The sequence below is a fragment of the Scyliorhinus canicula genome, chromosome 3 (assembly GCF_902713615.1).
Source record: "Scyliorhinus canicula chromosome 3, sScyCan1.1, whole genome shotgun sequence".
Lineage (NCBI taxonomy): Eukaryota > Metazoa > Chordata > Chondrichthyes > Carcharhiniformes > Scyliorhinidae > Scyliorhinus > Scyliorhinus canicula.
The window spans coordinates 173,048,998-173,066,247 of NC_052148.1; the positions used below are offsets into that span (position 1 = coordinate 173,048,998).

Sequence of the window (17,250 nt, forward strand, 5' to 3'; positions counted from 1 at the left end):
ATGAGCTGGCAAGATGGCCCTGATTCGACGGGTGTTTCTACAAAGGAAGCGATGGGTGGGTGCACTCCCGAACATTGTTTTTTAATTTTTATTAAAATTTTCAATATGTTAACATTTTACAAAGACTAATCACAAACCCCTGACCCAACCCCTTGACGACAACCAGATCCGCCAAAGTGTAAGATAAACAAACTGCACCTCTTGTGGAACCCCTCACCTGCCCCTCTCAGAGCAAATTTAATCAGATCCCCAGCCACGCCGAGGCACAGCGCGGATAAGCTGACCTCCATCCTAACAGGACCCACTTGCAAGCGAGACATCTGCCCCTTCACCCATCTGCCACTCGGAAGGTGTGGCACTCTGAATATGGGGCTGGGTTCTCCATTTCGGGGACTAAGACCCCACGCCGTGGTAAAAACTGGCCTCTCACGCCAGAAAAACTGGTGTCAAAAGGCCCCATATTCATAGCCCTGCAGGAAGCTAGCAGGGACCCGTCGTGAATCTAGCAGCTTTAGCTGCAAATACGGGCCTCCGCACGTCCGGGTCAGAGGCCGCATATGCACAGGGCGGAGGCCTCAAGCAGCCATGCCGTGCTCCATTGCGGACTCAGACCATGGAGCTAAACCTCTTTTTAGGGGCCAGAGAATTGGGGAACCAGCGCGGTCCCGATTCCATGCATGAAAGTGGATTCTCCGCCCTGGTGCGGGATGCGATTTTGCCGTCGGGGTGTGGAGAATCCAGCACCCAGCCTGCAGGGGGCCAAGCTCCAAATCTACGTGTAGGACCTCTCACCTGGTGCTAAAAAATGACCCCCGAAATTTCTCCAACTTCGGGCAGGACCAGAACACGTGAATATGATTAGCTCGGTACCTCCTGCACTGTTCGCATGATCATTTTTTCAAACTATGCAGTGCTACCTCCACCCCCTCAAACAGCCGGCTCATCTTCTCCTTCATTAAGTGTGCCCTGTGCACTACTTTTAATTGAATCAACCCCAGCCTCGCGCATGAGGTTGAGGCATTAACCCTCTGTAGTACCTCGCACCACAATCCCTCCTCCAATGCCATCCCCCATTTCTCCTCCCACTTGGCCTTAATCCCTCCAGATACCTAAACTGAGTTGTCGCCACCCAAAATGGCAACCCCCCCCCAACTCCTGCCTCTGTGCCTGGAGAAGACACCACAAAATACTCACTTTTCTCTCAATTCAATTTGTACCCCGGAAATTCCCTGAATCTCCTGAGCAATCCCATTTTATCCCTCCTGAAGGGCTGAGGTCCAAAATGTACAACAGCAGATCGTCCATGTAGACACCCTATGCTCCACTCCGCCCTCACTATTCCCTTCCACAAGTCTGACCCCCTCAGCACAATGGCCAAGGGCTTTATCACCAGCTTGAACAGAAGGGGAGACGTGGGGCATCCATGCCTTGTTCACCGAAATAACGGAAAGTACCCCAAATTCATTTTGTTTGTTCATTCCTTCGTGTACACACTATCGTATCCTTCAACCAGAATTTCATCCATGCCACAAACTTAGGCCCAAACCCAAACTTCTCCAGCACCGCAAACAGATACCTCCACTCCACCCTGTCAAACGCTTTCTCCGCATCTAATGCCATCACCACCTCCTACTCCTTTACTTCTGCCGGAAAAGCACCACATTCAGCAGCCACCGCACATTCAACGACAGCTGCCTGCCCTTAACGAAACCCGTCTGATCCTCCCCAACCACCTTCGGGAGGCACTCCCTCAACCTCAATGGCAACACCTTCGCCAATATTTTAGCATCTACATGGAGGTGTCAGTGCTGGCTCCTATCATCGGATTGCCCCAGCAGGAATGGGAAAGGGTGGAATGGGTGAGGGGCTTGTTCATGGAAGGAAGGTTTGCAAGCTTGGGTAGTTGCTAGAGAAATAGGAGTTGCAGGGGGTAGTTCAGGTGCATGCAGTTACGGGATTTTGTGTGGAAGGAGTTGCCGGAACGCACACTGTTGGGACAGGCTGTTATCGCTCGATGAGTTGGGGGATGGGAGGATTGCGGACATCTACAGATGGCTGGTGGGCACAAGGAAAGCGCAAATTGAGGGGGTAAAGTGGAAGTGGGAGGAGGAACTGGTCTTCGAGTTGGGATGAAGGTGCGGAATGAGATTTTATACTGGGTCAATACTACGTGTCCTGTGCCAGGTTAAGCTTGGTACCGTTCAAGGTACTGCATAGGTCTCACATGATGCGGGTGTGGATCAGTTGGTTCTTTGAAGAAGTAGAGGATAAGTGCGAGAGATGTGGAGGGGGGCCAGCAAATTATGTCCACAGTTTGGTGTTTCCGCTCTTGGAGAGGTTCTGGGGCCTGATATTTAAACTCTATCGAACATGAGGTAGCGATATCGTCGGACCTTCTGGTGGCGATCTTTGGGGTATCAGAATAGCTGGAGCTGTTGGAGGGGAGGCGGGGGGGGGGGGGGGGCTGAAGTAGTATTTTTGCTACGCTGAACACCTGATGGCAAATTCTGCTGGAGTGGAGCTCAGTCGAGCCAGCGAGGTGTCGCCGTGATTTCGGGCTGTTGCGCAGAATTCTGTAAACTGGAGAAGATTAAATTCGCCCTTTGGGGCTGAGAAGGGGGTTTATGGGTGAGATGGAGGCTGTTCATATCCCTGTTTGAGGACCTGTTCATTGCCATGGGGTGGGGGTGGTTTATGGGGATAAAAACTCAAATTATGGAGGTTTGATTATATGTTTATATGTTTGTGAGCGCTTGTTTGAATAAAAATATATTTTAAAATGTGAATATATAAAGCTATAGCATAAGATGGCTTGAATAATCTAAGTTAGATTTAACTATCAAACAATGTATGCATGTCTGCATAAAATAAGTTGACCTATACGAAAATTACAATTTCCTGTGCTATGAAGTTAGTTCCTATCATTGAAACGTGAGAAAAAAGTAGCCTGTGTGTACTACATTTACTTGAAAAATAATGACGTACTTTTAATGCTAAATAACATCATACTTAATCATAGATTTAAGAAAAATGCGCTCAAGATGTTAGCTAAATATATTGCCATTTACTTTCTTAAAACAGTTTGATCTGGATTCCATCTGGACATTTATCTTTGGTGTTCCTGCTTCGAGTGGGACAGTGGTTGCATCTGTTCACACTGTATGTTCAGAATCTGCTTTTTTATTGTTGGGAATGCTGAGGAGTATGCTCAATCTTGTAAGTATGGAAAAACCAAATTGACTTTGCTAATCACAGAAAGACTTGGATAAAATAGTGAAACCTTTAAAACTTAGTGATTTTGTAGTGCTCATTACTTCAGCCTAATCTGTCTCGACCCATATCAAATCTTGCTTTATTTCATCCATTGGCACTGGTTTTCCTCAATTCTGTTGATTGATATCAAACTCTAGTTTCAAGCAATTGCATTAGGAAACATCTAAAACTTTGTCGTCAAAAATAGTTTTATCATAGATCTAATTGAAACATATATTCACTGAGTTACGTTCTGAAATGATTATATGATTTTGACTGTTGTTCAATCTAATATTGAGACTAGAATTTATATTGGCCTGTTAACATTAGCCTAGATTTTATGTTGCTCCCCATTTTAGTGTGTAAATCAAGTGACGGTTACCTGAAAATGGGAGTGGCTGATTTCACACCAATCCTTCATTCATTTTACATTGTAGCTTTATTTCTTGCGGACAGGGTTTAGTAACTTGGTGTACATGTTCATTTAGCAGTGTGTCTGTCCTGCGTGCCCTCTGCTGATCAGATATCGAGGGTATAATTTCTAACTATATTTGAATCGGCATCCTTCACTAATAGGGTCTGGGCTGTAACAGCACCTGATTTCAAGAGTTCAGATAAATGTATTTCAATCTTTAGTCACCTACTTGACTGCTTGTAAGTTTCTTTTCCTGCAGACATGAGTCATAATGAGCCTTTGTAAAAAAAAAAGTTAATTAGGTTTTTTTGCAATCAGTGAATTTTCCAATGGGAATTTCCTCAATCTGTGGTGTTTCGAAGAAGATGATGTAGCGACCTATGACAGGCAAATTTGGTGACATATAAGATGGCCTGTGCTCACCACACCCTCATCTGCAGTTTGGGAGATGGTGGCCAAAAAATTCCCGGCCCCTTTAAGGTGGGATTTGAGGCAGTGGGACTAGAAAAATAGGGGACTATCCGAACATGGTCTTGCCGCCGGAAGAGTTTCCGGGAGAAGGCTGCCACTGGAATCAACAAGTCGATGGCAGGCAGTTGAGATGATTAAGGCCCCAATTAACACCCTTTTTCTGTGATGCAAAGCAGGAGGTCCCTTAATCAGATCTTAATCAGCGAAAGGTCAGATACAGAGCCTTGCTAACAGCCACAAGCCTAATTGCAATTATGCACAAGGCTGCCACAGAAAGGCCAACTACAATCTGCAACTTCTCCATTTAAGGCACGCTGCATGGAGTTGCACAAAAAACACCCTTCCCCACCGAACACTACTTCCACTTAAGAAACCATTGAACACTGATTTGGCATTTTAACCAAGTCACTAGTGTGCAGTTGCTGTTTCCTTTTTATTCAGTTTTGCCTACCACGGTTGTCAAAGCAGCTAGCAGATTTAAATGTATTCTAAAGCTGTCAGAATTTTTGTAACCCTCTTCTAACATTTCTGTTTAATCCTGGTACCATTCAACCATTCCTGTATGAGCTATGATCTGCACCCTAAGTAAAGAAATATAAGCTAACCTCAGAAAATTGAATCCAAACAGCACCTTTTGCTGATTCTGAACCTGTGAAGACTCTGCTCTATTGGCACTACCAGATGAGTGCACCAGAACCAGATAGAATTGATGCAAACAACTTGAATTGGTCTAACAACAAACAATGTAATCTAATTTCCATCAAAATTGAAAAATCTAGGCAAGTTTGATAGGAGAATTATTGAGGGCTAAATTATATAAAACATTAAATATTAGAGACTTAATTTTCCTTGTATTTATATGTTATTTCTTTCTACAGCCGTGGCAGTCTGAAGAAGAAGGTTCTTGGCTTCGAGAATACCCAGTTACTTTGATGCAGTTTTTTCGTTACCTATATCACAATGTTCCAGATCTGTCTCCTCTATGGACAAACCCAGAATTTCTTTGTGCTTTTGCAGCAACAGTCTTTCCCTTTAACATCAGGCCCTATTCGGAAATGGTGCGTGTTTAACTTATGTTAAATGATTATATCATTGTCGCAAAGTTCTGAGAAGTGAATGAAATGAAGACCTAATGACACTGTGAACAGTACATCGTTCTTAATTTTTGAATTGCTGCATAATTAATTTCTGTCTCCCTCACATTTGTCCTGCTAGTGAGATATATGGGTGAGGAACTAAATATGGATAAGGATACCTGATTGGCTAGAGGAAAATCACAGTTATTAAAGATGTTGCAAGGAGGAAATAGTATTATAATAATAATCTTATAATAATCTTTATTGTCACAAGTAGGCTTACATTGCAATGAAGTTACTGTGAAAAGCCCCTAGTCGCCACATTCCGGCGCCTGTTCGGGTACAGGGAGGGAGAATTCAGAATGTCCAAATTACCTAACAGCACATCTTTCTGGATTTGTGGGAGGAAACTGGAGCACCCGGAGGAAACCCACGCAGACACGGGGAGAACATGCAGACTCCACACAGATCCAGTGACCCAGCCGGGAATTGAACCTGGGACTCTGCCGCTGTGAAGCCACTGTTCTACCGTGCTGCCTTGGACCAGGGTGACAGTTCCTATTAAGATGTTTGTTAATTAAGCAGCCAAAAGAGAGAATATGTTTCAAAGCGCATTATAAAACATCACAAGGTGAAATCTTTGAATGTGCTGTTCATAAATTCAATACTTGTATAATTACCTTCCCCTGCCGCTCCCATCCGATGATTCCTTGAAACAAAGTACTTAGGATGGTTAGGTAAAGGCAGGGGCATATTGGCTGTCGTTATGGTATCCATGATTTTTTTAACTGACACCATGATAAATTTTGAATGTTTGATTATTTGATTGGTATGTAGTTACAGTTACTTCAACTTGAAAAATCTCCTTATGCTTAATCACACCTTTGTCCAAACTGGGACAGCTTGTAAATCATTATTGGCCTGACCATGTAAAATGTAGGTTGCCTATAATCAGGTCCTGCATGTAATTGTTGCAATAAATATCCCATGGACTTGTTAGCCAAATATTTGACAAGCGGAAATTAAATTAAGTTTGCTGCAACTTTGTTTTTACCATTTGAGGGAATAAATGCAGAAACCCAATTAATATTATTATACACCTGTAAGATATACAACTAAAATTTTCACGTCAAGATATTTTAACTGCCTTTCTCAGCCTCTATACCAAACGACACAACATCTCTGTGATTTCAGCCTCCATCTCATCATGTTCTCTTTCCTCTGAGTTCTCTGCCCTCTTTTTTTTTAAACCATATAAACTCTTCAAGCCATATTCATCACCATCCCATGACCTTGTCATCTCCTGTGGACGTGTTAGTTCCTTTGTATAAATCACTGATAGGGCTATCTCTTCTCTATATCACTCACCATCTATATCTCCCTTCCTCAACCCAACCCTACCTCCTGTAGCCATCCCTAGAAAAGCTATCCCTCAATTACATCTTCCAAAATCAAGTATGCTACCTTGAAAGGTACAGCCATCCACCACTACTTCTGGCTGGATCACTTAAGATAATATCATTATCTACACTGCTCTTGCCTAAACTGGTCACTCTTCCAGTATCATTTTGGAATGCAAAGAAAACCCTTGGCTTCTTTCCTCTACTGCAGACTGTCTTCTTACACCCTGCATGCCCTGTGCCCACCACGATGATATAGCTCCAAGTCAGGATAGTGTGGGGCTTGGAGAGTAACCTGCAGGTGGTGGTTTTCCGTTGCATATGCTGACCTTATCCTTCTAGGTGTTGGCTATTGCAAGCTTCAACTCCTCAACTTTTAAGTATCAAGCCGATTATCTGACATCCAATACCGGATGAGCAGAGATTTAAATATTGGGAAGTCTGAAACGCATGTTTTCAGTCTCCACCCTAAACTTGGTTCCCTAGTTACATCCCTCTCCCTGGCCACAGTCTGAGATTAAACCAGATATTTGCAATCTTGGTGTCACATTTGATCTTGAGATGTGCATCCGACCTGCTATTCATGTCATTACTAAGAGCGCCTATTTCCACCGCTGTAACATCGCCCGCTTTTGTCCCTGTCTCAGCTCAACTGTTTCTGATGTTAGTCGTTTAGCTGCTTTAGTATAAAGAGTCAAAGGTTCTGCTGCTTTTCCACAACAGACTTTACATAAAACTATTAACATCACATCACCTGACCCAAGGTCCACCTGAAGCCCCTTTACACATCAGTGTCAATTATTGGATGCTTAACATAAATGAGACAACTAATTGGAATGTCTCTTAACCCATTACTTAACATCTGAAACCCTCATTAATGCCATAATTTATACTCGACTTGTCCAACGCAGTTCTGGCTGGCCTTCAACATGCTACACATGTTAACTTGAAATCAGTCAAAACTGTGATGCTCACTACCTTGCATTGGCTCCCAGTAGAGCAACACTATGGAAGGAATTTAATGTAGAGTATGTAGGTTTCACCCGATTTCTGGAGAGCAGGTGAGAACTCTGCACTGCCTCTTGTCGAGAAGGCAAATTAAGTGCCAATAACACACTTAACTGAGCAGTGGCAGGCCTTCCCTGTGATTAAGCGCCTTGGGGGCAGAAGTCCCATCTACTAAGAGCAGAGGCCAGCAGTTGTTCGATGCTCGGCAGTGCTTGTCGACAGCAGTGACTGGTGCTGGTAATGTACTCACTTAAAGCCCAGGATCATCAAGGCTAAAGTTCAAATGATGGTTGGTGGAGATCACAGGTCGGGGGGGGGGGGGGGGGGGGGGGGGGAGTTGGCAGCAAGGGCAGGTGTTGCTCTCATTGGGCCCCCTCCCTCCATCAATCAGATACTAAGTGACTTGACGCCTGCAAGAATTTGTTTTTCAGCTTATCACATGCTGAGTACCCCATGCCCACTTAAGGGCCTTATTAAGACAGGGTAGAAAAGCTGAGCGCAAGCCTTCCCGCCACAGACTTAGTCAAGGAAGATGGTGGGGTTCCCACTTCTATCTTTCAGCTTGATTAAATGACTCCGCCATCAGATTCGCCCCTTGATTTTAAAACTTTTACCCTTGTTTTCAAATCCCTGCATGGTCTCACTCCTCCATATCTCTGTAGTATCCTTTAGTCCCACAACCCTCTCAAATATCTTTGCTACTCTAATTCTGGCCTCTTGTGCATACCAAATTTTAATTGCTCCACCACTGATGGCTGTTGCCTCGACCTCAAATGCTATGATGCTTCTCAAACCTCTCCACACTTCGACCTCACTTTTCTGCTTAAGACACTCGTTAAAACCTACCTCTTGGACCAAGTTTTGTTCTTCTGATCTAATATTGCCTTATGTTATTCAGTATCATACTTGGTTTTATAATCTTGGTATATTTAATTACATTAAAGGTGCTGCATAAATAGGAGTTGTTGTAAAATAGTATGATGTCTTTCTTCAGGTGAGTGATCTTGATGATGATGTTGGTTCTCCTGCTGAAGAATTCAAGGCATTTGCAGGTGATACTGGCATGAATAGGAGTCAATCAGAATATTGCAATGTGGGGGCGAAGACTTTCCTCACCAACCACCCTGCCAGGAAGTTTGTATTTGACTTCATGCGTGTCCTTGTGATAGAAAATCTGTGTCTTGCACCTGCTAGTAAACAGACGACTCTCATAGACCTGCTATTAGAGGTAAGTGTTGATGAATCTGAAATAGTGAATGTATAAATAAATCTTCTATCTCAATATGCACGGTACAATTCTGCACGGTAGCATGGTGGTTAGCATAAATGCTTCACAGCTCCAGGGTCCCAGGTTCGATTCCCGGCTGGGTCACTGTCTGCACGTCCTCCCCGTGTGTGCGTGGGTTTCCTCTGGGTGCTCCGGTTTCCTCCCACAGTCCAAAGATGTGCGGGTTAGGTGGATTGGCAATGCTAAATTGCCCGTAGTGTCTTAAAAAGTAAGGTTGGGGGGGGGGGGGGGGGGGGTGTTGGGTTACGGGTGTAGGGTGGATACGTGGGTTTGAGTAGGGTGATCATCGCTCGGCACAACATCGAGGGCCGAAGGGCCTGTTCTGTGCTGTACTGTTCTATGTTCTATGTCTATTTTCTTGACCATTTTAGATATCTTCTCATTCTTTCACCTCCATCGACTTTGGTGCTTAAATAAGAGATCAGCTCACTTGATCAAGATAAAACCTCTGCCAGTTTACAAATTGATATCTGGTTAATAAAATTAAAATATAAATGGGAAGATCAGTGTACGGTTGGATTCAAAATATGTTTGCTTAAGCATAGAAAACAGAGAGCCATGATAAATCATCATTTTTTTCAAATTGGAGGATGGTGGACTGTAGTGTTCCCCAAAGTTCATTGTCCAGACTGGTAATTATTTCTCACATATATGAGTGTCTTGGATCTTGGAATTCAGAGTAAAAATTCAGAATTTTTCAATGATGCCTCACACTGTTTAAGGAATACATTTCATTCTCCCAGTTTTTCTGTCTCTGTTGCATCTGTTCTGAAGATGCAACCTTCCATACCAGCGTCTCTGATATGTCCTGCTTTTTTCTCAACCAAGGATTCCCCCACCACCCACCCAACCCTGATTTACATGGCTCTGGACTATGTTAGATCCATTTCTAACACTTCTGCTCTCACCCTTTCCGCTCCCTCCCAGACCCACTGTAGGGTTCCCCTTTCTCCTCGCCTTCAACCCCACAGGCTGCATATTCAAAAGATCGTCATCCACCAAACACATCATCTCCCCATCTCTCTCAGCGTTCCATGCCTCAATAAATCTCCAACACCGGCCCACCACCTTTTGATGTCAGTGCAGGTGATGTAATGCCCTGTCCTGTACCTCCTCACCATCTAAGGTGCCAATCACTCCTTCAGGTGAAGCAGTAGATTGCATGTACTTCTTTCAACACCGGATTAAGAAACAGTGCCTCTTCTTTGAATTAGGCACTTTGCAACCTCTGGATTCAACACAGTTCAGCAGTTTTAGAACATAATGCCACCCCTGCTCCTCCCCACCCCCCACATTACCTTTTTGTCTCCTTTTCTTTGCAATTTTTGCTCTTAATCTTGTTTTTGCATTTGGGTGGCACCTGTTCATTGCTCCGTGATTTATACCTCCTCTGGACCCATCGTTTGTTTCTTTATTGTCCCATTTTCATTCCCTTTGGCTTCCACCAACTCTTTTGTCACATAATGTCTCCCGTCTTTTCACCCAATCACAGACCTTCCCTTTTTTGCCACATTCCTCATTGCACCTCTTTAAAAACTATTACAGTTCTAACTTTTCCACATTGTGATGAAAGATCATGACCTGAAATGTTAATTCTGTTCTTTCTCTGCCGGTGCTGAATTTTTCCATCGTTTTTTTGGTTTTCCTCCAGTAAACATGTTCCATTATCTAATATTAACCAGAGATTCTCAATCACAACTGTGGCATATGTTTTAATGACAATAAAAAGCGTAATAGTGATTTTTGTTTTTGTTTTCAAGGCTTCACCTGATAGATCAACAAGGGCTCAGCAAAAAGAATTTCAAACTTGCATCTTGGACAGTGTGATGGATCACTTACTAGCAGCAGATGTTTTGTTAGGTGCGTCTGAATACAGTTCCTTCAGCCAATGCTGAAGCCAAACTGTCTAATTTGCGTGAATTGCAGCAAAATGTTGTTCATGGAAAGTGCTAAATATGTATGAATCTATGTTTTCAGATTATTTTGTATCTTGGGATTTATCGGCTTTACTAGTTATAAAATAGAGTTGTTTGCATTGGATATGTTTTTGGTTGTTAGCCAAAAGAAGGCTACGGTTTTGACCGCCAGTAACGATACAAAGCCTACCAATAGATGTCAGTCGGCAGTTAGAACATAGAACATAGAACGATACAGCGCAGTACAGGCCCTTCGGCCCTCAATGTTGCACCGACATGGAAAAAAACTAAAGGCCATCTAACCTACACTATGCCCTTATATGAATGCACAGCTTAAATGTGGGAATCTGAGGTTTAGTGATCACAAACATTCTAGTGCTGAATTAAAGACTACATATAAAAATAGATTTCCATTGTCACTAACGTGAGTGACATTTGCTCAATTTACATGGATTTTTAAATGCTGACACTTTTTTGACAATTTAGAATATTTGCTCATATGTTTTTAAGCAAAATAACATGTTTCAGTCCATAGCTAGAGATAAGTTTGGTAAATGTAGAAGCTTCTGTTTTCCACAAGATGATGTTCAAGGGCAGGCAGATGCATGGGAACGTCACCACCTGCAAGTTCCCCCATCAAGCCCCACATCATTGAAATATATCGCAATTCCTCCACTGTCACTTGGTCAAAATCCTGGAACTCCCTCCCTAACAGTACTGTGGATGTACTTACACTAAATGGATTGCAGCGGTTCAAAAAGGCAGCTCACCTCCACCTTCTCCAGGGAAATTAGGGATGGCCAATAAATGCTGGCCTAGCCAGCAATGCCCACATCCCAAAAAATGAATTTTTAAAAATTGAAATTCCAGATTTTGTTAAGACATGAAAGATTGAATGCTGCTGGTATTTCTTTATGATCGGGATTTTTTTTATTAATTGGTGGCTGAGTTTATGGCATTCAGTCTTGAACTTTGTTTTTGCTCCTGAGTCACTGCGGCGACAAAAATATCTTGTGCACTTGGGTTTTTAATGTCCCTTGTTAGTGAATTTAGGACATCTGAACTGGATATTATAGTCCAGTTACTTAATATTAGTTGTCCAGTGATCATGTTCAGATTCAAAATATTTTACTGAAGCTACTATAAAGTTCTGCTCCATTGACTAAAAGAAGCAATGCAAATGTTTACCTCTGCCAGATGTTCTTACTATTGATTTCATAAAATCATACAAAAGTTACAGCACAGAAAGAGACCATTCAGCCCATCTTGTCCACGCCATCCCGAGGACACTCGGGTGTCCTTTCTAATTCCACCTTCTTGCACCTGGTCCATAGCCCTGTAGCTTAGAGCACTTAACATGCCGATCCAGGTACTTTTTAAAAAGGGTTGTGAGTCATTGCCTCTACCACCAACTCGGGCAGCAAATTCCAGATTTCCACTACCCTTTGCGTAAAGGAAAGTTCTTCCTTCTGTCTCTTCTACAACTTTTGTCACTTATCTTGAATCTACGTCTCCAGGTTCTAGGATTCTGCACCAAGGGAAGCAATTTTATCCTCTGCACTCTATCTCTTCCACTCATAATTTTGTATACCTCAATTAAGTTACCCCTCAGCCTTCTTTATTCCAAGGAAAATAACCCTCGTGACTACACTTTTCTAACATTTAAAGGGATATTTTAGAATATACAGAAGAGACTCATTACAGGAAAGACGGTGTTCCTGTGGAAAGAGTGCAGAGGAGGTTGACAAGAATGTTGCCACGGTAACATTCTTGTCAACCTCCTCTGCACTCTTTCCAGAGCAATACCGTCCTTCCTGTAATGTAGCGACCAGAACTGCACACAATATTCCAGTTGTGGCCTTACCAGTGTTTTATACCTGACCTGCCACCCATCTTTGCGCAAATATATGCTTTTTCCACAAGGTTTATTCATGTCTTTAACTTTTTTAGTTAACCATGGATAATGGTCCTCCCCTTGGAATTTTTATTTCTCATTGGAATGTATCTATTCTGTATAATCTAAAATATCCCTTTAAATGCCAGCCGCTGAACCTCTATCATTCTATCCCTGAAGCACATTTGTCAGTTCACTTTAGCTAGTTCTGCTTTCATGTCCTTATAATTGCCCTTATTTAAGTTTAAATGCCAGTCTTGGACACACTCTTCTATCCCTCAAATTGAATGTATATTATGATCGCTACTACCTAGGTATTAAGGTACCTTCACTGAGGTTATCAATTAATCCCATCCGAATGCACAATACCAGGTCAAGTGTAGACTGCCCTCTGGTTGGCTCCAGAATGTGCTGTTCGAAGAAACTATGCCAAAGCATTCTATGAACTCATCTACGCTACCTTTGCTCATCTGATTTTTCCAATCTATTTTAAGATTAAAATCCCTCAAGAGTATCATTGTACTTTTCTGACAAGTTCCCATTATCTCTTATTCTGTACACTGTCCTACCATGTGGTTCCAAATAGGAGCCTGAACACCATTCCCACAAGTGACTTCTTGCCTTTATCATTTTTCATCTCAACCCAAACTGCTTCTACATCCTAGTTTCCTGAAATTAAGTCATCCCTCTCTAATATGCTAGTCCCATCATTAATTATCAGAGCCACCTCTCCACCTGTTCCTAACTTCATATCTTCCTCAATGTCTCACACCCTCCAATATTCAGGTCCCAGTCTATGTCATCCTGTAGCCATGTCTCTGTAATGGTCATCAGATCATAGTTATTCATTTCTATTTATGCGATCAATTCATCTGTTTTCTTTTGAATAATACATGCATTTAGATACAGAGCCTTTAGTTTTGTCCTTTTATTATTTCTGTAGCATTAGCCTTATCTGTTTATTTACTCTTAGATTTGTACCCTCGGACCCTTCCTGTCATGATCTGTTTATCATTTCCCATATTAGTATCTTTCTCTCTTGCCTTGCCTCTGCTCTTTAGTTTATTACACCTTTCCAAATTTGATAGCTTGCCCGACATGATTCAGTTAAAATGATCTTGCTTCCCTAGTTAAACGGCTCACTAGAACATCAGCCCCTGCACAGCTCAGGTGTAGACCGTCCCAACGGTACAGATCCCACTTTCCCCAGTACTAATGCCAGTGTCCAATGAACTGGAACCCACTTCTCCCACACCAGTTTTTGAGCCATGCATTAATTTCCCTACTCTTATCTTTTCCAATGCCAATTTTCATGTGACGGGTAATAATCCAGCCATTATTACCTTTGAGGTTCTGCTTAATTTGGTGGCTAGCTCTTCATACTGACTATGCAGAATCTCCTTCCTTATCCTGCTTATGTTATTGGTACCTCTATGGACCACGACCACTGGATCCTCCACATCTCATTGCAAATTCCTCTCCAGCCCTGAGCAGATGTCCCAAACCCTAACAGGTAACACAGCTGTCTGGACATTCACTCCTTGCTACTGAGAACAGTATCAACTCTCCTCAATGTAATATCCCCTACTACCACTACCTTTTTGTGTCCTTATGAACATAGAACATACAGTGCAGAAGGAGGCCCATCGAGTCTACACCGACCCACTTAAGCCCACACTTCCACCCTAACCCCGTAACCCAATAATCCCTCCTAACCTTTTTTGGTCACTAAGGGCAATTTATCATGTCCAATCCACCTAACCTGCACGTCTTTGGACTGTGGGAGGAAACCAAAGCACCCGGAGGAAACCCACGCAGACACGAGGAGAACGTGCAGACTCCGCACAGACAGTGACCCAGCAGGGAAGCAAACCTGGCACCCTGGCGCTGTGAAGCCACAGTGCTAATCACTTGTGCTGCCCGCAAATGTGTGATCAAAACCGATGACTGGAGTCTTAACCATCAGTGTATACGGTCAAGATGATTTGGAAAAGTTGGGCCGCCAGAAAATTTCATGAATGATTCCAGAGGAGACCAACAAAGGAACCAAATTTACTAAACAATCGATGGATAAGATTTCAATTTTACGTCTTTTATAACTTTTACTTCAACAAACCAAAATCAACATAGATTAAATATGAATTAACAGCCAAACTGCGGTCAATGTAAGGTGCAAATTACATATTAAATAGCAGACACAAAGATAGATCTTACTGATTTACAAGGCAGTCCACTTAGCACATACAGCAGTGTTTTCAGTCAAGGTCTTTCACAGCTCTGAATCTTCCCAGATAGAATTCCAGCTCCTTTCCTTCAAAGACTAATTTTCCTGCAGCTGATTCCAATCAACCCAAATTCCATGAGCATGGTCTTCATATTTTGATCATGAACAGCTAACCAAGGCAAATTTTAACATGGCGAATAGGTAAACTTAGTGTTTGAAAGGTATTGAAGGAAATTTTTAATTTTGATGCTTCACCTCAATAGTCTAAAAACTTGACATTGAAAAACAAATTATGTAACTAAAAATTTAAATCTTGAATAGAAATGATATTGAAGTGAATGCATCTATATCCTTGTGCAGTATTGTTCTGTGACTGTCATGCATCATTCTACAGAATAACAGAACATTTTTGGGTTTTCTTCATGGTTTGCAGGTGAAGATGCAACATTACCTATTACCAGTGGAGGAAGTTACAACATATTAGTGAACAATGTATTTTACTTCACACAGAGACTCGTGGATAAACTTTGGCAAGGCATATTTAGCAAGGAGTCCAAACTGGTAGTTGACTTTATTATTCAATTGATAGGACAGGTAAGTTGATATCATGAATGAGTCTAAAGAAACATTAAATCGACGTTCCAATATGCTAAAATGGAACTAATTATATTTAAATGTAGAAAATGAAAAAGGGGAAATACAGAATGCTGGAATTTCATTGGAGGCCAGTCAGCAATTGAGATGAGATAACAGTCCTAAATTTTGTTGACAAAATAATGACAAGTTCAAAGTACATGCCATTATTTGTGTGCTTTAAAAAAAAATAATCCAGCACTTTGAGGCAAGAGAGAAATGCACCACAAGTTGAAAACTACCTCAATTCACAAAATGATTTGTGTGACCTTACTGTAAACCTCCCAAAAATGTAGTCTGCTAACAGCTTGAGGACCCTGTTAATAGAGTATTTTATGTTCCAATGGCCTTTCACTTTGAAACCTTTAGCAATTAAATGATTAATCGTTTTGCCCATTTCACATTACGCATGCAACCAGGATGCTGTTAAAGTGCTGTGTTTAAGTAATTAAACTAATTTGTTAAATTGATTTGTTGTGGATTCCGGCTAGGAGTACTCGTCAATACTAAGTTCATTTAAATCTTGAATAGAAATTATGTTGAAGTGAATGCATGTATATCCTTGCGCAGTGTTGTTCTGTGACTGTCATGCATCATTCTGCAGAATAACAGAACATTTTTGGGTTTTCTTCATGATTTGCAGGTTCCCCATCCTCATTCCCCAGCAGCCCTCACCCGTTCGCTGCTCCACTGTGGCCACCTCAGGCTAACAATCTCTATGCTGATTCCACAAGTAACATTGTGTTTTGAATTGCTTATATGTGTAGACAGCAATATACCTTAGATCCCTGAATTTAAAAACAATTATCTGAACCCTGTACAAAATCTATCAAATTTATATCTTTATTTGTTTTCTTTATTCTTTCAAGGCCAGCATTTGATGCCCATCCCTATTTGGCCATAACTGAGTGGCTTGCTACTTTCAGAGAGCAGTTTAAGAGTCAGCCACATAGCTGTGGGTCTGGGGTTATTGTAAGGATGGCAGATTTTCTTCTCTGAAGGATATTAGTGGATGTTTTTTTACAACAAAGTCACCATTACTGGGACCAGCCTTCTATTCTAGATTTATTAATTACATTCCACCAGATGCCATGGTGGGATTTGAACTTACTTCTGCTCTTGCATCTCATGGTCTCATGCTCCTGAACAAGAGGCCAAGAGATGTAAGAGCAGAAGTAAGGCATTTAGCCCATCGAGTCTGCTCCACCATTCAATGAGATCGAGGCTGATCTGATATAATTCTCAACTCTACTTTGTCCTTATTCCCATTACCTTTGATTCCCTTGCTGGTTAAAAATCTGTCTACCTCAGCCTTGAACATACTTAACAACCCGGCCTTTGCAGCTGTATGTGGTAAAGAATTCCACAGATTCACTAACCTTTGAGAGAAGAAATTACTCCTTATCTCTGTCTTAAATGGGTGACCCCTTACTCTGAGATAATGACCTCTGCTCCTAGACTTTCCCTCAAGAAGGAACAACATTTCAGCATCTACTTCATCAAGCTCCCTGAGAATCCTAGATGTCTCAATGAGGTCGCCTCTCATTCTTCTAAACTCCAATGAGTACAGGCCCAACCTACTTAAGAAGGTTGCTCCATACCCAGGATCAACCTTCGCTGGACTTCCTCCAATGCCAATATATATTTCCTTAGATAAGCGGACCAAAACTGTT

The 17,250-nt window shown here is 42.1% G+C and overlaps 1 protein-coding gene across 2 annotated transcripts in view; it reads left to right on the forward strand.

The window, feature by feature from the left end:
- Positions 1-17,250, forward strand: part of wdfy3 (WD repeat and FYVE domain containing 3) — a 490,874-nt gene that overhangs the window by 317,442 nt on the left and 156,182 nt on the right. For both annotated transcript variants that reach the window (XM_038791772.1, XM_038791773.1), the window contains 5 exons: positions 3,082-3,216; positions 5,017-5,196; positions 8,617-8,850; positions 10,671-10,770; positions 15,378-15,538. In XM_038791772.1, coding sequence (XP_038647700.1) covers positions 3,082-3,216; positions 5,017-5,196; positions 8,617-8,850; positions 10,671-10,770; positions 15,378-15,538 — 810 coding nt within the window. The remainder of the gene's footprint in view (positions 1-3,081; positions 3,217-5,016; positions 5,197-8,616; positions 8,851-10,670; positions 10,771-15,377; positions 15,539-17,250) is intronic.